The 27,064-nt window shown below is 39.8% G+C and overlaps 1 protein-coding gene across 1 annotated transcript in view; it reads left to right on the top strand.

Annotated features, from left to right (window-relative positions):
• Positions 1-27,064, top strand: part of MTHFD1L (methylenetetrahydrofolate dehydrogenase (NADP+ dependent) 1 like) — a 139,191-nt gene that overhangs the window by 86,636 nt on the left and 25,491 nt on the right. Inside the window, exons 23-24 of the mRNA XM_058801095.1 lie at positions 5,199-5,306; positions 6,746-6,898. Coding sequence (XP_058657078.1) covers positions 5,199-5,306; positions 6,746-6,898 — 261 coding nt within the window. The remainder of the gene's footprint in view (positions 1-5,198; positions 5,307-6,745; positions 6,899-27,064) is intronic.

Raw genomic sequence — 27,064 nt, 5'->3', positions numbered from 1 at the left:
AAAAGTCAGGTGTCCAAATTAGGATGCAAAATGGAGATCTTGAGCATAGTCTCAGACCAGATGCCTGGTAATATGCATGCTTTGTTTCACTTCATACTGACTTTTGGCAGAGAGACTGATTTCAAGAATCCCAGCCAAGGTGTGTGTCCCTGCCCCAGCTCGCTTTTTCTGCTGGTACCTTTCAGTGCTCAGATTTGAACAGTTTGAGCAATTCTTCCTGCTTCACACGGGCTTTGCCTTTATGATAAGGTGGATGTGTGAACTGATATGGGGTTGCAATAGGGTTTTTTCCCTGGGCTATGTTTTGGCCTGGCTGACTGTCTCTGGTATGTGCAGCTGCACAAACAGCACTGCTGCCCTGGTTGCACTGGCACTTGGGTGACTGTGAGCAGCAGGGGATACTAGGGTGAAAGGAAGATCTGTTGTAGCTGGTCTGCTGTCCATGGAAATCCTTATCAAACCCTACATGAAAAACAGATAATCTGAAGTCAGCTGTTAGAAGTGAAGGAAGAGATGAAGGAAATGTGAGAAAAGGTTAGCAGAAATTAAGCACTATTCAATTATGTTTTAGTGAAAACATTGCTGTCGATAGTAAGGGAAGAAAGATTTTGTAATAAGCACCACCACTTGGCACTAATATTGTGTGTTGCAAGTGTGATGGACTGGAAGTGGCAGTATGGCTGGATGATAACACTGGTATGATTCGGTTTAGATAATCAAAACAGTCCTGGGAATGACAGGCTCTCACCTTTATCAGTGCTGATTTCATGGTTTAATCATTCTCTATCAAGTAATGAAATGTACAGCTACATAGATGCTGTTTTTGTGAAAGCAGTTTGTGCTTTAGCACTTGTTGTGCTTTAGCCTAGGAGATAATCTCATTTATGGTGTGGGTGCTTGGCAGCCTCAGCAAGCCTGTGTGTTTGTGCTTGCCTGAAAAGCAGCATATGGCTTTGGTAGCTCTAAATGTGTGAGATTTCAGAAGGGAACATTCTCTCTGGCAGGAGTGGCAAGATTGGTTGTTTCTCAGAGAATCTTAATAAATTGTCTGCAGATATTTCTATTGTGTCACCCTGAAGCATCCTCTTATATTCAATGTAAATTTACATAAATATTTTAAATTTACATAAGTATTTTATGACATCATTTTCTCAGGAAGCTGAAATTGAATTTGGAATGAATTCTCTGAAGCTGCCATAATTCCTTTAGCAGTAGTACTGATAGGTAGTTGCATATCTATAAAAGTCAGGTTCTGTCCAAATCTATAGTGTCTATTGTCTATCTGTCACCTAATCTTCACCTAAATCTACTTAGTTGTGCAACAGTCACAACTTTACATAGGGGAACTGAGAAGAGGGACAGCTTTTATTGCTGAACATAAATCTTTTATGCTTTTGACACTCTGGACATTTTACAACTCTCTTTCTCACCCTAGCTCTCCAGGTGGCAGAGGTGCTGTGAAATCAAGTTGTTGTTGATATGGGTGCATCAACACTCCCCATTTAGAATTTTAATCCTCCTTTCCTTAAGACTCTTCTGGTGATGGCCTGCAAGTGGTTGCATCAGCACAGCTAAGGGTGCAGCACTGGAGTTTGCTAGTGGGAATGAACAACCAGTTCAGGAAATTCCTAAGCCCATTGTAAAAAATTCTCAGACAAAACAAGAAGTGAGAGATGGTGTGCTGCTCCTGGCCTGGACAGGGTTAATTTTTGCAGCAGTACAAAGGGGGCAGACCAGGAGGTTATTCTATACAACCTCACATCATGGGGGCAGGGGAAAAGGAGTTGCTTCCTGGGAGAAGGAATTCCTGGAGGGTCTTGGTGGGGACACTGAATTGGAGAGTATCATTCCCAAATCACAGCAGATGTGAAATTAATCTTTTTTTAAAGTATCTGAGATCTGTGGTTTCTGCTGGCAGACATTTGACCAAAGTATATAAGTCACAAACAGGTAGTTCACGATTTTTTTTTCTAAATAAGTCTGATACCAGCTGGAGCAACAATCCAGCATAAAATCCCCTAATGATTTAGTTACTTGTGCAATAGAAGTTTAATTTTTCAGCCCCCTTCTCCATGTGAATTAGCATTATTGCTACATATGGTGGATGTCTTTGCACCAAATCAGTGAGACTGTTTTGATAGTGAAGTGCTGAATAATCAACAGTTTTGTTGAAAACCTAAAGCTAAACAAGTGTCTTGTAAATCCAGGCTTCTGCTATGTAAAATGCCTCTTGAACAAGTAGAACTTCATTTCTGTTAAAATAACATTGTGGCACTTTCAAGCAAAATTAATTTTTATTTCCTGTGTAAAGCATTAGGTGTTTTTTAGCTTGGAAAACATTTCTTTAAATTAAAATGAAGTTTCCTAACAGTATTATTTGATAACTGAAACACAGGAAACTTTTTAGCTTGAAATGCCCTGATACACTGTGATTCTAAATAGATAATGCTTTAAAAATCACAATAAATACTAGGAAACAGGTGGATCCTTAGCATGGTGTAGTGTACTCCTTTCCCTACTCCTGAAACTTCAGGAAGGAAGCATATCTGAGAGTGTGCATGTGCATGGGCTGTGTTGATGTCCATAGCACATCTGTGCCTTCCTGCTGGTTTCTGTCTGAGTTTGGCTCAGCCGAGACTCATCTTGCCTCTGCTGAGGTTAAATAGGCTCAGACTCTCCTCTGACACCATGCACACATTGCCTCACCTGTTTGTGTGAGCATGCCTGGCAAGAACATGATAGGCTCAGGAAACCACTTTTTTTTGCTATTCACACTCCCACATCTCCTTCCTCAATGGTGATTCTTCTGAGGTTACATTTGCCAAATTTGAGGTGTGGGTACTGACCCAAAAAGTATCTGAAATTCTGGTTAAAGAAAAAACAAGCCAGGAAAAAAGCCACAAACCATAAATCCACAGGGATATGCTTTGACTGTCCAGCTCAGACTCAGCCATGCAACACACTGCACATATCCCAGGAGAAGCAAAGTGCCACCACTGTCGTTAAAGCACTCTCCTCTGATATTAGCCAGAGCCCTGCTGGGTTTCTTTTGGAAAATACAGCTGTGGTCATTGGAAGGGGGCTGAAGGCACAGTAGTTACACGGCTGTCAAATTAGTTTGAAATGTTTTGACACAAATGCAAGTTGAATCTAAATGTCCATCTCCATCTCAGTGAATTTACTGAGGTTTAAGCAGAAAGCTGTTAGTTTCCATGTTGGCCTGCTGACAACAAGGAATGGAATTCCTTTTGCCTTTCCATTTGCCATTGCTGTTAGTCCTTTACTGCAAGCAAACAGCACCCAGAAGGCAAATTAACAGACATGTTTTGCATTTCTCCCACTGTGTTGAAAACTGCCATGGATATGAATGTACTTAATAATCACCCTGAGACAAATTTCATCTTGTGATGGCTGTCCATGACACTAAGTATTCCATTCAGCTTGCTGCTGCCAGGAATTATACCCAGGATATTTGCAATGTGCTATCTCCAGTCCTGATTAGATTAGATTTTCCTGCACTGCTTGGATTCCTGTAAAAAGCCTGTTGTTGGGAATGTGACATTATTCCACCCAATTAAGGTGCAGTAATTGTATCGTGAGGATGTTCAGAAAGTGCCTTGTGAAGCTTCTTTAAACCTGTCTTTGTAATTTCAGATCTGAGGGGGAATTTTAGCTGAGCCTTAGTAGCTTTTAACTGCCTTACATTTAAGGTACTTGGAAGTCTGGAGAGATTCTTTTCTTGTGATAACTCTGTTACTGAAGTTCTTTATTAATGTAAGCTTTATTTTTTCTAAAATTTAATCATAAATACAAAAAAGATTGGCCTGACACAAACCTTTCAACTGATATATCTTTGCAGAAAAAGAACTACTTCCAGACAGGTATTGCAAAAATGTGGTTAACTATGGAACTTCCTATAAATGCATCAGATAGGGTTTATTATTCACAAATTAATTAATTTCTTGCCTTTGTTGGAATAAAATTATACACTTCTATTTTGTGTCCTGGTGCTTTTTGAATTGCTTTTTGGATTGTATTTGTATTACCAAGTCTTCTTCCCCAAGTGATTATCTCTCTAGACTTTGTTTAGCACTTATTCCACAGGTGTTGTTAATTAAATATTCTACAAGTTACAGATGAGATATTCCCTTTAATATTGTACACATCTCTGGCCATCTATAGTGAGCACAGAATTATCTGAACTCGTGGTAAGATGCCTCCTCCATCACCCTGTTCCTATTGAAAGAAGTCAGAGAGTGCCTTGTTTAAAATAGGCCAGAGGAGTCACAATTGCTGTCTCCTGGGTCATTAAAAACAAAAGGAAAGAGAACAAGGAAATAGGAAAGAGTTGTTTACTCTGAATACACAAAAATGATGGCACAAAAAGTAAATGCCTGATCTGAACACAAAAACCTGTTTCTTGAAAATATGTTAAGAGTTTTGTAACAGATTGAGTGTGAGAGTCTGCCTCTGCCTTCAAATAGAAGCTGTGAAGACAGAACTTGTTAAGTTTGAGCTGAATAACATGATGTGAATACTCTTGGAGACTGGGATTAAACTTAGTGACTTGGGGTTTCAAAATGAATTTTAGAATTCTTTCATATTATTTTTTTAAGTGTCCAAAGTGCTTTACAATATCATAGCTACAATTAAAAATATGCATGTTACAAAGGATAGGAGGTAAGAATAATAATAATGAAAGAAAACCACAATCAAAGGAGCAGTGATCAGGAATTTTCTGCTACAATTCCTCACTTCTCAGGGGAACCTTCCCTGATTCCTCCTACCTTGCTTTGTCTACTCATGTAGGTTATCTTTATTCTGAAATGAAACTTCCTTGTCTAGTGATCCCTGCTAACCTAGTGGAGATTGAGGTGTAGGGTATCTTTCACTCTCATAACTAGATGGAAGTAATTTTCTCCCCTCACTTCAGGTGAGCATAAGTTCACGTTGTCTCCTCTGTAATGCACAAATTGTGCAGCTTCCAAATTCCAAATGATGGAGTAGCTGAAATCACAGCTGTTAGTTCATGTACCTGTGGCTGTGTATCATATGCATCACCACTGCTCCTTACTTGTTCTTGTGCTTTAGCAAGAGATGAATGATTAAATGAGAGATTCATAGACCTCACTCAGCAAACAAGATCCTAGTTTCTCTTGGCCAATGTTCATCCTTGTATTGTTTCCTTGTCTCTGCAGCTTCCTATTGTTGAAAAAATAAGGATCATTGCTCAGAAGGTATATGGAGCTCAGGATATCGAGTTGTCTCCTGCTGCCCAGTCTCAAGTTGATCGTTACACCCGGCAGGTAAGAGCACCAGGGAATTGTGTAGGCAAGTACACCAGGGAATTGTGCTGGATGTGAGTCTTGGGAAACATCAGGGTGTAAATGTTCTCAGACTGGAGTGTTCAGTCAAGCTTTGCTGAAAGGCATGAGCTTACCCATGGTAGTGAACTGTGGAGGTCAGTATGGGTTGCTTTGGATTTGGTAGGACAGAATGGTTTTAACCTTGAGGGCAATCTCCTGTGAGATATGAATGGAGTTCAGAATACTTCTGGGATTGTCCATGAAACTGTACTTTCTGTGCAGTTTGGGTTACTCCCCTAAACCTGACAACTGCGGATCTGCAAAAGTTGCTGCTAGCAAATGTAACCAATTTTAGCATAAGAGTGTTCATTTGTACCTGCAAAAAAGAGTTTGCAAACACAGTAAGACCTGTGCACAGCTATACACAATGATAACAAAGGTCCCAATATTTGTAAAATCTTTTGATTTCTTTCTGTTCCTATTCATAACTCCTACTTTCAAGGAGTTACGAATAGTAGAACATGAAATACATCATCTATCCTAACGCGTGTGAGAGCATGTTACAGTTTAAAAAGTTTTGAGACCACGTGGAGAGGTGAATGTGTTTATTGTAGTGGAATGGCTTCTGGACATAAATGTGGCTGGAGCCTTTCTGTCAGAAAATAGAAACAGTATGCCCAGGAAAAACTCCTGAGTAAACTTCAGCAGCTTGGTCAGACAAGCAGAAGTCCTTGGTCAGACAGGTGGACAGCCATCTTCCCTAAAATGCAAACTTCCTGAGAATTAATTTGATTTTTCTAAATGGAAAAGGTTACTTAGTGTACTGGAAGCTAAATAATCCATGCCCTTTTTTTTCCTGCTGTGATTCTCCAATCCATTTTTTAGTCTAAGTGTTAGTATATTAGGAAATATTCTCACAATGACACTTAAAGAGTTGTCAGCACTGGGCTGCAGAGACAATTCCCTGAAGTGCCACCTCTCCTCCTGGCCCTGTTTGTAAAAGAATTGAATAGAAGAGTGGAAGGTGCCTGACTCAAGATTAATCAATAACTTGGAGATAAATTATGGGCAGGGGGAGCTACTGAGGCACTTTTCCTGATTTTCTCCCACATTTTCAGTAATTAGCACTCTGACATTAGTGAAGGGGGTGCCATCACCTCATGCAGGTTTTGTCTTGTTTAAAAACAAAGAAAAGGAAAGCATCATGAGCACCATCTGTGTTTACTCTCAGGAAGACATTGATACCCTTAGAAAATCTTGGACCCTGAATCCTGGTCTCAAGTTGCTGACTGGATCATTAGAGCCCAAAGAGAACTGCTGTACGAGAGGTTTCTAGAAGATACTGATAGCAAAACAAAAACATAACGTGCCTTTACTGTGATTTTAAAAACATTTTTCTTTTCTTTCCCTTTTTTTTTTTTTTTTTTTTTTTTTGTTAGGGATTTGGAAATCTTCCCATTTGCATGGCCAAAACTCACCTATCCCTCTCCCATCAGCCTGAGAGGAAGGGTGTTCCCACTGGTTTCATTTTGCCGATTAGCGATGTGCGAGCCAGCATTGGAGCTGGATTCATCTACCCTCTGGTAGGAACGGTGAGTGCAAAGCGTTTCACTCATTAACTCCCCTTTCACCCAGCTTGACAGGGAAGTGCATTTCCTGTTTACCTCTAAAAATAATGTGTAGAACCATGTGAGTTCTTGCTTTTGTATGATAATCTTATCCTCAAACCTTATGGAGCTCTGCTTTGATAGGAAAAGATAATCAAGAAAATGCAATGTCATATAAGAGCTTTGACTGTCGGGTCTGAGAGAATGGCTCTTGCTGTTGCTTCTGTTGCTGTTGTTTTTAGGTTAGTCTAGGGTGTTTAGGCACCCTAACGCCACAGAAAAATGAATTTACTTGTTGTTGCCTTTTCTTATTCAAATTACAGCCTTTGAATAACTAGTTAGATATTATTCTAAATTTTAAATCTTTTATCTATAATTACAACCCATTTCAATGCATTTAGATTAAAGGAATTTTGTTGGGAATAGAGTATGCTTAAAAGAATTGCTCTTCAGCTGATGAGCCTGATTTGCTCCCAGTCTTTGTGAACATCACTAGTGGTGCTGTCAAAGTAAGTTATGGTGGGAAGGGGTAGATTTTTAACTGCAGAAGTAATAGCACATTCCTTCTTCTTTATTAGAGATTTAAACAATGAGGTGCTAAAAAGAGACAATCATCATCCTTTCTTCCTATCCATCCTTACAAGTACAGACTGAGATTAGGAAGCTCCTGATATTTCTTCCCTTGCAGGCCTTATGGAAATAGCTGAGAAGTGAGTTGGCTCATGCCTTCTGCCAACCACGCACATCTTCATCCAAACAGCAGTTGAACTGCATCTGACATCTCCTACCTAGAGTTATTACTTGCATGTCGCTGATTCATGGGATGGTGCTGGAGAAGGGATGCAAAAGCCATTGCATTTCCGGAAAGAGTACTCTCCCAATGTTATCTCATCTTCCCAGAGCACGACCTGATTTCCTTGTGTAGCAGTACACTTAGGAAAGGTTGAAAGTTTCTAATCTATTGTTTTGAATTCCCTCCGAAACAATCAAGTGTTTGAAATGAGGAAGGAAGTACTTTCTGACCAGGAGGGTTCCTGGAGTTCAGGAAACTGTGTCACTTTAAGTCACTGGACTTGGGGATACGCTTTCCTTCTGCATGACCACATTATGCACATCCTCCAGAAGCAGAGCGCAGCTGTGTATTTAAATCATGTAAGACCAACTTCCAGTTACTGGTGACAGGGTTAAAATTTGTCAGAACTTTTAGTATCTCCTTCATGGCCTGGATTCAAGTTTGCACTGCAAGTTGTGTGTCATGAAGTTATGAGAAGGAGTGCATGTGAGTAATGGGCAGCAACTAATTCAAATCCATGAGGGAGCTTTTCTGTTGGATGTCAGAATGAAATATTCTTGGGTTGAGCTTTCTGAATGAGTCACACCCTGCATGCTTTGCTATAAACTAGCTGCAGTTCGGTGTCATAAATCCATAGAAACTGTCCATAGGAGCAGTATAAACCAAACCAAGGATTACCTCTTTCTGTTGCCATTTGGAAACCAAAAAATGAAGTTCTTTTGAGGGATATTTTGTATATGAGATTTCTTTTTGGAGGAGAGTGTAAAAAAGACGTTGAAGTTAGTTAGCCTGACTTTGGTGAGAAGCAGTATTAGCCATGGAACCTCTCCCATATCCTGAGCTGGGAAGGCAGTATAGCCTGTGTTATGTATTCCAAGAGAGTTTGTAGGCGACGTGTTGTATAAACATAAGATGCCCAAGAGGTAAAAATGTAAATACATGGACATCGATCATTGGTTGTTTGGAAAAATATTGCTAATGCTCAGGAATGTAATGCTCAGGAATGTGGGACAGAACACTTCTTGGAACCATCACAATTGCTACAAATCAGAATGAATGAATGAATTTGAATGTATTCCTAACATCGTTAATGCACAGTTCTTTCTTTAGAATTAAATTATAGCAAGAGGTCCCACTTGCTGCCTTTCAGAGTGGAGAGTTGTGAGCATCATGAGACAAACTTTCATAATGTAATTGCACCACGACTTTCAAAACCACTTTTCTAATTTGTCACCTTCAGATTTTTTGTGCACGTTGTTGTCAGCAACTATGTCTGAGGGTTAGTGTTACTTTTTAAGTTGTGCAAGAAGAAATATTTTTGATGCCTAGCTTCAAAACTGAAAGCCTTCCCTTGGCATTTCTCTTACTAATAAAGCTATCTGAAAATGTCTGCAAGAACAAAGCAAGTATAAAAGGGCATGTCCTGAAGGCTTAGAGTGGTTGGAAGTCAATGTTGTGAGTAGAGGGATTACAGAAATCCCAGTGACAGCCTATGGTGAAAACATCCAGTCATGACAGTGGACTAGATTTCTTTACATAGGAAAAAAAGAAGGAGCATATAAATTTTTTTTCCCTTCCACTGCTTGCTGGCTAACTGTGTTTAACAGAGAGGTCCCTTAATACCTAAGCTGCTCAGAACCTTCTTATAACTAAGGCTTTTCTGATGGCAGGAAAAAAATACTATTTTTCATTAAAGTTGTAGCGATAATTCTGATGCTAATTAAATGTCAAACACCATTCTCAAAGCATATTCTTTACCAGGCAAACTTCTCATATTCTAACCTGTCAGAATTGATCAGTAAAGCAGGATGTCAAGAGTTCTGCTCCAATGTAATGGGGAAGAGCATTACAAATGAGAGAGATAAGTACTGCTGAAAGATAACAAACTATCTGCAGTAATTAGCATTTGTAGTTCAGCCTTGTCACTAGCACATGCAAAGTAATGAGATTTGTATTTATCCCAGCTCTGATACACAGTGATTTTTTAAAAACTAAATATTTAGCATGTTGTCTTCATATTCTCTAAGCAATATTTGGTTTGTGTTATGGTTGGCTCCAGTTCCCATACAGCATGGAAGTCTTTCCAGGAAAAATGAGCTGAGCCTTATCAGAGGAAATCAGCAGTGAAACAAGAGGTGCATTTAATTAACACTGGCACAGCTTTTATCCAAGTTCTCTGAGACCATGACCCAGAGGGCTACATCACTCTCACAGGTGGACTGTTGACATCATTGCTTGGCTTAACAGAGTGATGGCAGGAAAGCTGCTGGAGTATATGTAGGAAACCAGTGAGGTCATTCACTAGCAATGCTTGGGTGGGGAGTTATTAGATTTTTTGTAGTTTGTGTGTTTCTCTCCACACCCACCCAAAAAGCCATAGCAGTTTTGTGCTTTCTCACATTCAGCCACATTTCCATTGTTCCTTTTCATGTGAGTTGCAAGAATGCAGGAAGGTCATAGAAATAAAACCTGTTGCCTTTTGCCTTTGGGAAGTGATGCTACCAAATCACTGCTGCAGGAAATAAATCAGTGTTTGCGTCACAGTGAGATTTTTAAGCACGTACTGCTCTTCTCCAGCCATGCACTTTCATTTCAATGGGTTAAAATTACAGGCACGGTCACTCTGAAAATATGTGGAGCCTTTGGAGTCATGGCCAGCTTCCAAATTCTCACAATGAACTGACATCCTTCAGATATCAACATATCTGAAGAAAGGTCAACCTATTACAGAAATATTTTTCTCCTCATAGAGAAAGAAGTTCAAGTCTCTGGAGCTAGTGCTGAAACTATATCCCCTTGGAAGGAACTCTTTGGGTGACCCAGTGTAGTTTGAAATCAGTGCATGGGAGGAACAAAGCTCTAGCTCACTTGTGGGTGAGAGCCAGGACTGCCCTGCCAAAATATTACCTGGATATAGTAAGAGGGAAGAGACCTCACAAGTAAATATTTTTATTAATACTTTCAGAAGGAAAATACTGTTCCCCATTGAATTAATATCTTCTTTCTTAGTGCTTAAGAGCTTATTAAGTTTGGAGAGTGTGTATTGAACATAAGGTGGAGTCCAGGCCACCTGAAGTGAAATTGCAGTTTTTCAGTAGTGCATGATGCTCAGATTGCCTCCAAACTGTCATTTTGTCACTTTTTTCAGGTGCTTTTATGGAACAGATGAATAATAATTGTTTGATTGCTCAACTCATCCTGATGATCTATGTAACACAGGGTAGCATTTCAAAAACATAAGTGATGGTGAGGTTTATATTTGCTTTGTAAAACATTTAGCTTGCAGTTCAATTTTGTATTGTTTACAAAGCATTTAAGCTCTGCTAGGTATTCAGACCACTCTTGGTCCAAAAAAATGTCCCTGGGATGTGGCATTTGGCCTTGTATAGTTGCTGTGCTGTGCTGTAGCAGTGCTCAGAACAGCTAGGTGTGAAAGCTAGGTGTTCACAGACTCTGTGGGCTGGTTTTGAGATAACTGCAAAAAATGCATAGTGAGAGTAACTGCAATGAGAGTAAAGGAAAGTCATAAAGTTCACCTCATGTAGGAAAGTAGGTTAACAATTGTTTAGTTCTAAACTGGAAATTGGTAACAGGGAAAGAAAAGCTGCCCTCTGTTAGATGCTGTGCCTTTGTATCTATCACAGTAGGTGATAGATGAGGGACAGGGGTTTTCTGAATTACATCATTCCTGTCCAGTGACCAGCTATGCACACATGGAAATGCTGAATGATGTTCTGCTTGGGGGAAGGCTGAGGAATTATTCAGGATAGGGTTGATGGGCTGGGGGTGACCATATAGGTATGATTGATGGCTGGAAGTGAGGGTGGGGACAGTCACCCTCAGTCTGTTGTGTCTAAAAGCCAAAGGCTGAGAGGTTAGTTAGTAGGCTGAGGTTAGTGTAATAACAGAAAATCCACTTCTGGCCCTTGGTGGATTGCATGATGTGGTTGTGATGATATTGGGGTGGCCAGAGAGGGGAGGGTCTCTGTAGATGAGGCAGAAATAGTCCTAAGTGAATGATTTAGCTGAAGGGCTAAGGAAAAAGTTGTAAATTATAATGGAATGGTTTGCCTTTGCAAACATCCCAGGTGTGTGGACTGTGAGGCAGTTAAAATTCAAGGATGGCAGTGTCCAGTTGTGAACACAAGTAGGAATAGAGGATTGAGGGCAGGATTGAAGAGATGGGATTGGCTGGAAAGCAAAAAACTGAGTTGTACTGATGGGAGGAGATACCTGTGAAATGATTTGGAGACACATACAAGATGTACATGGAGATCTGGAAGAGGACACTGACATAAAAGCCATGAAGGTTAAAGAGCTTGGAAGATGTTCCAAAAGCATTAGTTAAACAATGAGATGACCTAAGATCTGGGCAGGAAGAAGTCATGTGAGTAATGAATGTAGTTACAGGAGAGCAGAACATGCCTTGCTGATGACTAAGGATTTTTTTTTTAAATTTAAGAGGAAAAGAGTAGAGGTCAGCTGGCTTGAAAATGTTATTATAATTTCTGTAACTTTTGAAAGGGAATAGAAAAGAATGTATTTAAAAGGTAGAAATTTCCATATAGTCTGTGTATTTACTGTTTACTTCACCTGATTTAAACTGATGTGGATAAACCAGTGCTTGTTGGAAATACAGAGTAAATATACTTTGCTTTGGATCACTGTACCTCCATGCCATGGCTGTGACACAGGAATAGGGTAAAATACTCCCTTACAACATGAAACAACACCCAAAAAACCCTACAAACCAACCTCTCTTCCTCCTCTGCTGTGTCTTGACAGATAATAAAGGCAAGACACTTACTTAGATTTTGTGTAGTTCATGCTGTCACTCTTGGCTGCTGTTTGTTTGCTAGTAAGCATTATTTAACCTACATCATAATAATGTACCATATATTGCCTCTTCTGAATGAAAGTCCCTGTCCCATTGCTGGCCAGATTGAATTTTTAGCTTATTATTGCCTTTTTCCACCTAACCTTACACTCCTTGAAGGCCAGCACTTGTAGTTAGAGAAATGAATGAATGGTTTTGATTTGTTTTCTACTGAGAAGAAAAAAGAAGTTTTGTAGGTGTGTGTGTGTGTTATTCAGTGAACTGAATTGTTGAAGAAAACTTGGTTTTTTTGGGACAGAGTGAAATCACTAAATAACATATCAAATAAGAAAATAGACCCTGTGGTTTGGTAAGCAATTTCATGTTTAGTTTTGATGAGATTTTTTCTTACTATAACTTTCATTTTAAGCAATTCTTGTATTGCTCCTGTGAAATTATTTCTTTGTATCCAGTGTCCACTATTTTCCAAAATAATTTTCCCATCTTACCATGTTTTAAGTCTTTTCAGAGAGTTTTTTATGCAAATGTTTAAATTTGGTTTTAAATAAAATTAACTTTTTACTGACAAAAATGAACAAAGTGTATTTCTTGTATCAATCAGGTTTCCTTTGTCATCTTTTCCAAGTATATTATATTGAATACATCCATAGAAATGTAACATTATGTTTAAGCTCTTAGACATGTCAGTGTTAACCTAAAGTAGTTTATCTGAATAGGTAAACTTAAAACTTATTTACAAGTACAAGAGGTGACTTTCATGTTTCACTTTAGCCAGAAAAAGTTTCAGACTCATCCCCTGAAAATGCATTTTGACGGTCTCCCATCTCTTGAGGGAATTTTTCCTAACCTCCTTTGCTTTACATGTGAAAGGGCATGGAAGGTGTGGTGGATCAGAGCTCAGAGCAGCTGCAGAGGAGTTTCCCAGGCTGGTGTGCCAGGCTCAGGAGTGCTGGAGCTGATGTTCTCAGTTTAGAGGAGCTGACTCGGCACAGCAGCCCCGGCAGCACGGATTCACTGATCACGGGCACTGCCTGGCCAGTGCAGACACGTTTGAGCAATGCAGGAACCAAGAGAATTCATTGTGCTCTGGAACAGTTTTGTTCATGGTGGTTGTGAATGTCTTGCTCTCATCAGAGCTGGGAAGTTGTATGTAATGAACTCAGTGCAGCTTAGGCGTGCAGATGCCATCAGTGCAGGCAAATGGGAACCACCTGGAGTGCACGTGGAGCCAAAGGCACACCTCTGGGAAAGCATCCTTTGCTCAGGGCCTTCAGGAAGCCTGGGAGTCATTAAGATCCTACCTGTGATCATAACCAGTTTGGGTATGTCTTCTCTCTGTTTCATTCCCTTGTCTCTGATTTACAGTCCATGATCCCCATAAGAATGGATATGGCTGCATCAGTTAAAAAGGAAAAAACAAGAGACTGATAATCCATATGGAGAGTAGGACTCTTTAAATGATGTACATTAGCTTATTTGCTCAGGGCTTGCCTTTAACAAAGATGTATCAGTTAAAAGTGGGAAGTGCAATTTGGACAGAAGCCAGCACCAGTTTTGGACAACTGCCCTTGGATTTTATGCATGACCTCAGAGAAGAAATAGGGATGTTGCAGTGGGAATGCAGGCACGTGCAAGTCTGAGCAGTCAGTGAGTGCCTCTTGCTGGGTGTTCTGCAGGGCAGAGAGGGAAACAGGTGGGTGAATCGTGGCAGCCTCTCTGTGCTGCAGCAGTGCTGCCTGCCCACCCTGGTCCAGCCTGCAGCTCTGACCCTGCTGGCTGGCACACCTGATGTGTCCAGAGCAGGTAAATGGGTTTGCTTCAGAGCTCATCCAATCAGCTTGGCACGTGTGGACTTTGATCAGATGTGAAGAGCTCAAAAATCAGTTTATGGAATGCCTTGAAAGAGTAGTGTTAAGGGTTAGATTATGCTATCTATGTGCAAGATGTACAGACTTAAACATTAGAGAGGGCAGCCAGGGATTTCTTCCCCATTCGTGATATTTTGGGTGACTTGCTGTGGGAAGAGGCTGATGCTGCCAGACAGAGGAGTCACTGAATCTGATTGCTTTGGGGCAGGATGGGTATTGCTGCTGCCTGTCATGGTTCAGTGTGGTAGCAGCAGCCATCCTTCATTCCAGCTTTCTGCTGTTCCTCTGTATAGGAAAAAAATGAAATTATGTTTCATGCTCTCTATTTTTGCTTCAGCCTGATAAGCTTCCTCAGTTGAAGAAACTGAATTTTCTGAAAAGGTTCTCAGTGGCTCAAATGTGAAATTTAGATATCCAGCCGTTCATTAAGGAATAAGTAGTTACTTTTTAAAACTATGTGCAATTTTTTTGAGAGGCTATCTTATGCTCACCTAAAGGAAAAAAACCATTGTCCTTTCAACATTTGTACAGATGCACTTTCAAATGCTGATTTGTAAATTTTAAAAAGATTGATTCCTTGATAGCAGCAAAAAACTTTACAGTTTGGATCAAGTGAGTGAATTTTTTCCAGCCTGTCCAGTAAGACAAACTATCTAGCAGATGTAGATAGCTGTACATTTGAGCTTGGCAACTTACTGTTACTGAAACTCTAAAAATGATTTAAGGCTAATAAGCAGGAACCTAGCTGGAGGCTGCAAGTCTGTGACTGAACAGTTTTATTGAGTTCTGGATAAAAAAGGTGAAAGATGTTTTGAATTTAATAGTATTCCCAGCAACTTACTGTCTTTTGTTAAATTGTGACATATAAAATAAACAGCATGCTAATTAACATTAAAGAGGGATGAATATTTGTGCCTTCTGGTCAAAGGACTATCCTTGTTAAAACGGGAAATGGACTCTGATTTCCTTTTTTTAAGTATTTTCTCCATAAACTTTGTATGACAATGTGAGGTTAAAAATAGGTTACAATTTTAGACAGTAAAATATATATCTATTATTAGTTAACAAATAGCTTTTATGGGGAAGGAAGGACATTTTCCAGATTGTTTTATATTGAAATAAATGCATCCTGCATTTGTTATGCACAAAATAGTATTTACTGAGAAATTAGAAACTAAGCTTCTCTATTTTATTATGTTGTGACATGGACTGTAGAAGCTGTAATCCTCAACATTTAGGTACTGTCTCTTTGTATTAGTAATTTGCTAGACAAGCAAAATTTTTACTTTTTTTAAAAATAAGGAGTCCAGAAGTACAAACAGTAAGGTCCCCCTGACAATTCTGGGACAGGACCATGAATAAAATTCACAATTTCCTGGCCTACAAAATCATGAGATGTTTATGTCTAAGAATGTGAAGAATCAGCATGGGGTATTTCCATTGGAGTAGGCTGACCTACATTCTGTGCACAATGCTAAAAGATAAAGTTATGCTGCTACTCCTCCCCTACTCCACCCACCCACCCACATAAAAATCCTACAGTATTTCCTGAGATATTCCTCATGTGTCCTTATTTTTAAAAATACAAAATGTACAAATGCTGGCATGCTGAATTTTCCTTTTGATAAGTGGTAATGGGTTTGCTTTGAAAAGAACTATCTTTCTTCACTTATGAAATTATGAAATGCCATGAATAGAGCATTACCTTGTGACCAACTTGGCCTCACATCAAGTCCTGTGTGCAGTTTTGGGTGCCACATTAAAAAAAAAAGTTATAAAGCTATTAGAGAGCATCCAGAGGAGAGCTGTGAAGTTGGTGATGGGTGTGGAGCAGAAACCTTATGAGGAGCAGCTGAAATCACTTGGTTTCTGAAATGAACAGCAGAGGAGACTGGGGGGAAGACCTCATTGCAGTCAGTAGCTTCCTCTCTCTGGTGGCCAGTGCCAGGACCCGAGGGAATGCAGGAAGGAGTGTCAGGAGAGTATTCCCAATGAAACATGCCTGACAGTGCTGCCATCTGGGACAGCTGCAAAAGACCCGAGATGTGGCACCAGATGGGTGGGTGTTCACTTTGACAGCAAAGTTTGGCTTCTTTGAGGTAATTTTGGCTCTTACCTCCATAACCATCCAGTGGATGATAATCCCATGCTAGCTTGACACTTTACAGGTTAGTGCCTGGCAGCTGGACATTCAGCTTTTCTTAAAGTCATATAAAAATGCCTGATACAAATGAAACAGTCTTTTTAACTGGTTTCACATTTTTAATAATGTTTTTAAGAACATGTCGAAGTTTGGAGCTAGTAGGCTAAACAGTTTCTCTCTAGGGATTCCATATTTTCAGAAGATAAAATTCTGTAATTGCATGATATTTTAGGCTGGAGTGCCTGACCACAGCATCTTTGTTTAATAACCATGTTTCTTTAGACAACATAAGGAGCTGGGCTTTAGGCTTAATAAGAAAAGGTAGTGACATGAAGAAATTCAGAATGAACTATTCAGTCATATATAAGAATGTTGCAATTGGAAAGAAAGTATTTTAGAAATATTGAAGTTCTGCACGAGCTGTCCTACTTCAAGACCAGAAATGCTCTGAAGACTTTGAGTCTAAAGTTAACCTCAGTCAGAGTACATGCTTTCAGGAAAAGTAGCGAGAATTAGGTAATCAGGTCATGGTTCCTTTTCTGCTCAGCTGCTCAGGGACTATTTTTTCATGTCACTTTTTTACAGGTTTTTACTTCACTTTTTTTAGTTGGAGACTACATGTCTACAGCAATTTTAAAAGCATGGTCGAGTCCAAATCAACTGTTTCTTTTTTTTACAAATATGCAAAATGACATAAAGATACTAATTTTTAATCATCATTTAGCAACCAACACATCAATTATTAAATATGTGGAGGCTCGTGATAGTTGCAAAAATATCATTTATATCCCCTTCAATCTTTAGAAAATCTTGCTCTGCTTCTCCTTAAATTCTGGTTTTATACTCAAAAGCAGTCTGTAAAGGAGCACTGTGTGTGTGTGGATGAGAAAGCTGCATTGTTGTATGGGAAAGGATTTCTTCATAACTCTCACTGAAGTGGCAAATCTTTTGGATCTTGTAAGGCATCTACCAGGCTGACACCCTACAAACACTGAATATTGAGTGTGTCTTGAGGTAGCCTTCTGGTTTTAGTGTCGCAATCAAATGAGCATATTATAAGCAAAAGCAGCAAAGAAATGTAGAAAATGTGTTTGCCTTTTAGTAAATCATCAGTAAGCTCTTACACTGAGATGGTCTGGGTTTGTTACTTGCTCACTCAGTAAAAACAACCAGTAGACTGAGGCTGGAAGAACTATGACAATTTGTCACCTGTAGAAACCTGTTGTAGTGTTTCTAGTCTTTTTTAAGATTAACTTAGATAAGTGAAAATAAGTCTCCTGGCTGATTTTACTTTTCACTCACATTTTTTCACAAAACAGCATGAAATTCAACACCACTTAAGAGTTCCTGCTTGACTCCTTATTTTCAGTCAGCCCTGAGGGGCACAAGTACTGCTGGAGAAGTGTACCTGGGGACACCTGAGACAGGTGGAATCTCAGTGGTGTTGATTTATATTACACTTTTTTTTCTTTTAGCCAATGCTGTTTATAACATAATATGACAAATGCACCCCGAAAAAGAAGTGGTTAACATCACATAGGTGATACCACTGAGTTGTTTTTTCCCAGTTCCATTTGCAACATTTGCCTCATGCTGCTCAGAAGTTACTGCATTTGCACAGCTCTCAAAAACTGCTGGGGCTCACTGCTAATCTGAGAGTTTGTGCAAGGAAGCTGCATGACAAAGCTGTGACTTGTACCTTTCTTTGATTCGTGAAATAGCCCAAAATACAGGGGTCTGTGGTTGTTTTCCTGGAAAACAGAAGCTAGTTTGGTATCTTACATGCAGTGCTGTTCATATTATATTATAGATGCCCGATTTCCCTGCTCACAGTAGAGTTCCCTTGTGAGCATCTCCAGGCTTCATTCAGCCAGTGGTTGTTCAGAAGGCTGTCCTGCAGATTTTTCTCACCATCCAGCTCATGGTTTCGGCTCAGATCCAATTTCAAGGTTTCCAAGAGTGTTACTACTATGCAGGATATGTGCCTGTTTGAACGGATGTTGATATATAGATAGTGCTTCTGGTCTCCTATAATTTTACTCTTTTCGTAGAATCACAGAATCAGTCTGGAAAAGATCTCTGAGATCATGAATTTCAACCTGCCACCTAACATCACCTTGTCAACTATGCCATGGCACTGAGTGCCTCCTTCAGGGACGGTGACTCCACCACCTCCCTGGGAAGTCCAATCCAATTTCTAATCACCCTTTCTGTCAAGAAATTCCTCATAATATCCAAACTGAACCTCTCCTTGTGCAGCTTGAGGCTATATCCTCTCCTCCTGTTGCTGGTTGCCTGGGAGCAGAGGCCAAGCCCCGCCTGGGTGCAGCCTCCTTTCAGGGAGTTGTGGGGAGCAGTAATGTCACCCCTGAGCCTCCTTTTCTCCAGATTAAACACCCCCAGCTCCCTCAGTTGCTCATCAGACTTGTGCTCCAGACCCTTCACCAGCTCTGTTGCCTTTCTCTGGGCTCACTCCAGCACCTCGATGTCCTTCCTGTAGTGAGGGGCCTGGGACTGGACAGAGCACTCAGGGCCTCACTATGGGGGAGTAATCACTTCCCTGCTCCACCTGGCCGTACTGTTGCTGATTCAGGGTGCCACTGACCCTCCTTGGCCACCTCATGTTCAGCTTCTGTTGTTGAGCGCCCCCAGGTCCTTCTGTTTGGGCAGCTTTCCAGCTGCTGTCCCCCCAGCCCGTGGTACTGCCTGGGCTTATTGTGTCCCAGGTGTAGGACACGGCACTTGAACCTTGCTGAACTTCTGTAAATGCCCATTCACACCCAGCCTCAACAGGAGCATTCCTGCTCTTGAATGCCCTGTATCACTATTCAGAGGAAATGTATTTGCTATACAGATCAGTTCCTATTCATCTTTGCCATTGACCAGCATTTTTTGAGTGGTGTCTCTTTCTTGTTGGAAGTGTTTTAAGGATTTCTGTGTATTTATGTTGAAAAGACAGTTTTCCACCCATTGGTTTATACATGTTTGACTTAATTCATGATGTTATTACTGGAGGTGGAGTGCAATGAATGAAGCAGTCATCATGTGATGTAAGAATTTCCTTATAAGTACAGAAAAATGTAAATTGTGGGAATGAATTTGTTGATAGAAGGGTGCTTTTAGTTTGATCATCAGGTATTTGTGGAAAATTTCCCTGTAACTGGAGAGATTTCTGCTGACAGTTGAGAGTATGAGGAGTCATCATTCTGTTGTTTCCCCAGATTTTGTTTGGATTGTGGACTGCATTGAAAATGTATGCATTGTTTTACCCATTAAACCATGCCTTTGTTGTGCTCAGTTTTAGTACATGTCATTGCAGCAAATTGATGTGATTTTGATAGATTATAGATTTGATAGACTTATGATAGCTGAATATCTTATCTTCATTATAGTGGTCAAGAGCTTAATTTTTTTCCTCCTTTTTTCATCCTTTCCACCTCTTCCTTCTTTTTTTTTTTTTTCTCCTTCCTCTCACTTTTTTTTCTCTCTTTTTTCCTCCTGGGAGCTGTTTTTGCACCTGGAAGCAGTTTTTATTTTGACACATTTGACATAAAGGATGGGATGTGTCCAGTTTGGGAAGCAGAAAAGCTAGTGGAGGAAAAAAAATTGAACCATTGCAGTGCAGAAATTAAGAATATTCTTTCTGGTCCTTCAAGTATAAATAGTTTTCGGTTTCAGTTCAGGATATGCATGAGAATAAATTTCAATTAAAGGGCTTTATTTAAGTGGAGAGAATTTAGCTGTGTTGTTGGAGCCATAAAACTTAACATTTTGTGGAAACAAAATGGCAAACAAAATTATGGCATACATTAAACATAGAATGTGTAATTTACAACTTTAGGAATCCAGCCAAGAGGAAGTTGTATATTAAAAAAACAACAAAAAAAACCCCAAACAACAAAACCAACTAATAACCACATACATGCTGTTCTTGGGATCAGTCCTGGACTGAAAAACATGTGTATCCAAATGTGGGATTTTTCTGTGTGGTCAGAATTTCAAGATGTGCATGCCAATATTCCCGAGTTCATTCAAGGAATGAAGATGTTTCCATGTGCCAGCAGCATCTGTGCAGAAGAGCAGGAACGTGAATACCCTGAAAATGTGTGTTGTTGCCTCCCTCCTTCTGCCTGTGTAGGTGTAAAGGGGAGGCTTGCTGGCCCCATCTCTGTGTCTCTCAAATCCCCATTTTACTCCTTGAGCATGAAGTGTTACATCCCTTTGCATTAGAGTCACTGTCTCTTGTTCTTCCAGGCTCCTCAGAAAGGACAGAGGTCAGTTAGGAGACTTCTGGCTTCTTCCAGGCAAGAGTGAGCCAGGGAATGTACTGAATGAAAGTGTGTTCTCAATAGTACTTGCTTGAGCAGTAAGCAGCTTTTACATCCTAAATTCAATCTCTGAAAGTCCTGAACTTCTCATGATCTTCAGCTCTCTGCTCCAGCTCTCCTTCACATGTTGTGTTGCTGTTTATGGGCTGGTGTTGCTGGCTCTCTCTTAACTCAGACCTAACCTCTGGAAACCAAGGCACTCTGCTGTATTAAGGCTCCTGCCAAATGTGATTCTTGGAAGACATAATGTAGCTTTTGCCACAGAATGAGCTCCCACTTTTTAAAATTGTTTTGGTAAATTGTACTTTGCCCTCCAGTAAAGTTTATTCTGTAGTTTAGTGAAAAGTAACAAAAAAAAGTAGAAGGGCAATTTGTGTGAAGCCTCAAGGAATTTCTTGTGGATAAATTCCTAGAAAAAGTTGACAAATTAAAGGAAAGTTTGGAGGAAAGGTTGCCAAGTGCATAAAATACATTTGCTTTCATTGTAAAATGAATTCAAACCTTCAGCTAAATCAATTTTAACTGTAGTGTAAAGATCTCTCTTGTTTGGGCCAGTGCTGTTGGTTCTGTTGCATTAGTATGTCATTTTGCATGAGGTAAAATTACCTGCAGGACCATATTAAATTGAAATTGCTACACTTGTTTGTAAATTGAGGAGACACCCACAGCCATTCAGAGGAAGACAATCTGAATCTGTTCTCTCTGTGATGCCGTCGTTAGGTCTGCTTTTCTAAATAGATGGGTTAGTGTGCTCATCACCAGTGCAGGTCATGGGGAAGCATTGCCAAATAGTTTGTATTCACTTTGTTCCATGTGTGTAATAAGTCTGATGCAACTTACTGCAGTGAGAAATTCCAAAGATAAATCTACTCTACTGAGGAAGTGTTAAAAGCAGCTGCTACAGGACAGGAGTTTCTTACAAACGATGAACGAACCTGCAGAAGCTGTTTTAAACCAACAGAAAACTAACAAAACTCTATGGATTTTTGTACTTTTATGGAAAAATAACTAAGTTAAGAGCTAATTGACTTTTTTGTGTCCAAAGATAAAATGGGAAAGAATATGCCTGTTTTTTAGTTTGTGTATCCTGTGATGCACTTCAGTCCAACTGTGAAAGTAACTATAGGAGGCATAGACTTTCAGAGGAAATTAGCTGCTGAAATTTATTTTTTTTAATCTGTAAAAATAATGAAAGAAAACCATTTCCAAAAAAGAGGGGGGAAAGGCAATCAGGTGTTTCTGCCTTTTCACAATCTCTAAATAATGTTATTTTCAGCCCTACATAATTCTAACAGCTCTATATAATTTCCATGGAAGAAAAGATTAATTACATTTTAAATTATCTGGCTTTGGATGCAATGGCATATTGATTCCTAATTCCACTGAGAATGGATTTTAAGATGCATATGATAAATTCTTAATAAGTAGTTCTTTACTGCAGCTTTAAAAATGCAGTTCTCAGAAACCCTCGGTATCTTCAAATTCCTTTCCTTGTTTGCTTTGGCTATTTAGACTTTGAGGTCTTCAAAATTGGAATTTCTCCTAGATCACAGGCACCAGGGCAGAATTGTTCCTGAAGTTCAGGCTACAGAGATGGATGTTGCTTGTACTGCATTATAGATGGTATTTGTTCTCAGGTCTCAGAGAGGTATAAGGACTCTATAATGTCATTACTGCTGCTTCATTGTTTCTATCTTTTAGCAATTATCTTCTGAAGTCATGTGCCTCTGTTCTTTGCATTTTGCTGATGAGATCTGTCTGTTAGTTCAGCTAGTGTTTTTCTCTGCTTCCTGCTATGTTTTCCCAAGTGGCTTTGGTACCATCCCTGTTTGCACAGGACATATTTCCCCCATTTTTTTCCAGGCCCTCTCGTTCACCTCACAGCACTTGTTTCTTCTGCCTGTACTGTTTTCCCACAGTCCTTCAAAGAATAAAGAGCTTTCCTAGATATAAAAAATAATGTTGCAACAGCACAGCAAATGTTGAGGCAAAATTAGGATGGGGAAATAAACTAATTTTCAGTTACTTTGGCTTTCAGTTATTGCCACATACTGCCAAGCACCAAGACACACCTGTGCAGGTCACCTCCAGCATCCAGGCATCAAGACACGTGTGCTCAGAGCAGGCCCCAGGTGTTGGGTCTAGATGTGGTGCTTTATTTTATACCTTTTGGCAGCAGGTAACAAATAGTCTTTTGGCTCTCCAGCCTGTTGGTATCTGAGAGTCTCTGTGATTCACAGCATCTGGTTGCTTCTCTTGCTGTGAAGGGCTCCTTTCTTACTTGCCCATTTTACATATAATTTCTTAGGTGGCATATTATTTTCTATCTTGTCTCCAAAGCCATGTTCTCAATCTTTGTTTTTCCTTCCAGTCAATAGACTTCAAAAGTTTTGATTTTTCTGTTTAATGATTCTGTTTTACATCTCCATTGATCAAAATATGTAATAATTTTCCAAGCAATATCTTACTTCTCTTCTGAAAGAAATTTTTGTGTTCATTTGAATGCCATATGCACACTTAGCCATTTTTCAGCCCTTCTCATACGTTCCCTTTGGATCAAGCATCTCCTCTGAATAATGCCTTCAGCTGATAGCCAGGAATCGAGGATATTAACTGCAATTTGCAGACTCAATTACCCAATTGTAAAAGTGGTTGTTGATTTCTTAGTGTACCTACTTATGCCATGAGGCATTCATGAAAGATAAATAAGCTATGTCAGAAATGACCTTACATTAAGGAGACTGATTGGGGGGGGGGGGGGGAGGGGGGCTGCATATTTTGAAGAGTTTATTTAACTTATATCACAAGTTACTTCACATACTCTTAGATAAAGGCTGCAAAAAGTGTATTTTGGAAGTTGTTCATTAATGGATAAAAAATCTGTCATCAGTGGCAGACAAGTGAGATGTCGGGCAGTAGTAGATGTTTACTGTGCAATGGACATCCTTAGCAACTCCCAAATGTGCTGTTCAAGATCAATCTGCAGTGCCATTATTCCCATTTGATAGGCCGTCATGTGGTATATTTGCTGTAACACACTCTTTCATAGTGCTTTTCACCACTAATTTTCTGACGCGTCGCAGTGGAGGCACAGGTTAGGTACAATCCTTGTGCTCAGATGAGAAGGAAATTGTCCATCAAAAGCAACACAGCTGGGAAATTACCTGGTCTTTGTGGAAATCAAACTAGCATGCTAGCAGTAGTATGTGCCACTTGAGGCCTTGTTTGAATCACAGTGCAACCCTATCACATTCACATTTTCTGAAAAATCCCTTCAACCAGGATTTTTCTCCTGAGAAGCTGAGAAGCCTCAGAGAAAAAATGAAAACAATAATTATCTCATTTGCTTCTCCTCTGTTTTGCTCATGTGGAATGTGTTTGGAGATTGTTTATCCAACAGGTGATTGTTTCTTTGGATTCTCATGGGACTGTTTTCACTCATTGGCCAATCAGTGCGAAGCTGTGTCAGGACTCTGGAGAGAGTCATGAGTTTTCATTATGATCTTTTTAGCATTGAGTAAGTATCCTTTCTGTATTCTTTAGTATAGTATAGTTTAGTATTCTTTAATATAATATAGTATCATAAAGTAATAAATTAGCCTGCTGGGAACATGGAGTCAGATTCGTCATTCCTTCCCGCCATGAGGGTCCCTGCAAATACGATGCAACCCAAGTCTTAAAATCCTTTGAGATGTTGAAGCTGGTTACATTTATTCCAGAACATTTCCATAGGCACAGATTAACCACTTAATACTCAGGGCACATTTAAAACCCCCATGTTAACTGGCAGATGCCACGAATGTGCAGATATTAGAAAGCTGCTGACGTGAGTGTGTATACAAATTCAAGCTTATAACATCAGAGAAGGATGGCCAGTCCCAAGTTAGCTTACACAGAGCTAAGACAAAGCTCCTGCAGTCTCACAGAACCATCCCCTTGGCCATGGATGAGCAAGGGCAGGGCTGCAGTCTGCACATGGGTACCTGTGCCTCGGGGCAGCCTCATCCCCTTCCAGCTGCAGTCCTCTCCTTCCAGAGAGGAGATGGAGCCCCTGGGCAGAATGGAGACTTAAGTACAGGGTAGGAAAGAGACCAAAGTGAGGAATGCAGACTTGTATTAATTTTTTTTGCACTGAGTATCTATTCTTTAGTACTGTTTTCCAGCCTGTTTATGTTAATATACACAGGTTAACCCTTCCCACTCCCTGATGTTCAGATGGTCTTGAACACAGGAATGTGTAAGTTGCTGGTTTGGGTTTTCACTTATTTTTAATTTTAATAAAATAATAAAAAGTTATGGTAACTAGAAAAAAGAAGCCCCAAAACAGCTAAAACGTCCACCTTAAATGTTGTAATTTAAAGTTTAGCTGCTTATCTGCAATCCTTTGGAGGGATCTGTCAATCTCTTAACAAAACAGAAAACAAAATCTTGTAATTTTCCAGCAGAAATTTTTAGTAGCAACTGAGGTATTTGTTTTGCTTTCGTTTTGTTTACTGATCCCATGATACACCCCCCAGGCCAGGCAGCTGCAAAGCCTGGTTCTGAAATAGTTTATGAAATGTTGCTACAGTGTGGATGATGCATTAGGGCACAATGATGCTCGTGGAATATTGCCTCTGACTCCTTATGACTTATTTAGCAAAAGCTAGGTCTTTTCCAGGTCTTCATTTCATCTTTTGAAGGTTTTCCTTTATGGATGATCAAAAGGTAATGGTAACTGCTGATTCAGCACTGTAGGTAACACCTCAGAATATTATTCATATCTCTTAAGCAAAAAGACAGGTGTTTGTCTTCATCTGTTTTGGAAGTGTTTGAAGAGGGACCTTTCCCACCTTAGGAACAGAGTATTTGCAGGAGGAAAAATAGATTCACTTCTCCTAGTAAATCTTTAGCATTTATTTTGAATCAAAAAGTTGCCAATAACATGCTCAGAGAGTTTGGTCCTGTACTGATAACTCAGTGGAGAATGGAGCCGGTGTAAATAAAGAGTTGTGGGTACAGTTGAATTGCTGCTTGACTATCAAAATGGGAGATATTTGCTCACTGACCCCAGCTGCCTCAACAGCAAGGATAGAGAAGTGTGAAGTCTGGAGAAGCACAGGTAAACTGAAACATGCCTGCATTTGCATAACATCATTTGAAGAAAAATATTTCACCTGTTTGTTTTCAGGACTAATTAAATGGGCCTTAAAGCTTCTGCCAATAGATAAGACATTCCTTTCTAATTTCAAATATGAATTCTTTTTGGAAACTTGATTAGAATTTCAACAAACCCCAGCTGCCAGCAAAACTCGCTGTTTTAATAACCTACACATATTTAATTTCACATTGTCAGTTTTATCTCTGCCGAAGCACCTATCACCTCATGCTGCCAATCCATTTTGGTGCTGGAAACATTTGGAAAGCTTTGATTTATAGTAAAGACTTGCCCTTTCTTCTCAAATGCCTGTCTCATGTTTCCTGTCTTCATGACTATCCATCTAATCATTCTTGTTTCATTTCATTTCAGTAACTGTAGGCTTTTGAGAGACATGATGAGCCTTTTATTTTGGGGAGAAAACCTTCTGAAGAAAGTTAACATAGAAAGAAAAAGCAAACATTTTCTTGGGTATGACAGTGCATGGAAAAAAACAGTCAGTGTTTTGTGGTTTCAACATTGCTTGGATAATTTGATTGGATTACACAGTTGTTTTTTCCTGTGTGCATTACTCACATTGAGAGTTTGGTGTTGCATTGCTGTAGAATATGTAGAATATTAAGAATATTCTACTCTTAATAGAAAAAGGATAAGAGCAGAGGAAAATTGAGAGTTCTGCAGTGGTAAGGATGTTGAGTTCGCAAGCTGAATCATGATGTTGCCATCTCATATAGACCTGGCGAAGTATACTTAATAGAGTGTAAATAAGAGAATCTGTTCCTTGGACTGCTGTTTGAAAACTTGGTTCAGAAGGTAGGAAGAGCCCTAGTGCCAGCAGAGTGAAGTTTCTTTATGAGTTACTGGGGAATGAAGAAGCGTGTAACAGGCACTGCTTCCATTTGCCCACAACACGAGCCACCAAACGTCCATTGCCGATACATGAGGAGTAATTGAAGATGTTTGTACTGTGAGTAAGCAAAGGCATACCCAAGTGGTGCAAGATGCAGCTTCCACTTGTAGTGCGAGCTGCTGAGGGATTCTCACT

Source organism: Ammospiza caudacuta, chromosome 3 (genome assembly GCF_027887145.1).
Source record: "Ammospiza caudacuta isolate bAmmCau1 chromosome 3, bAmmCau1.pri, whole genome shotgun sequence".
NCBI lineage: Eukaryota > Metazoa > Chordata > Aves > Passeriformes > Passerellidae > Ammospiza > Ammospiza caudacuta.
The sequence above is the reverse complement of the archived record's forward strand: the minus strand, read 5'-3'. Positions and strand labels throughout refer to the sequence as shown.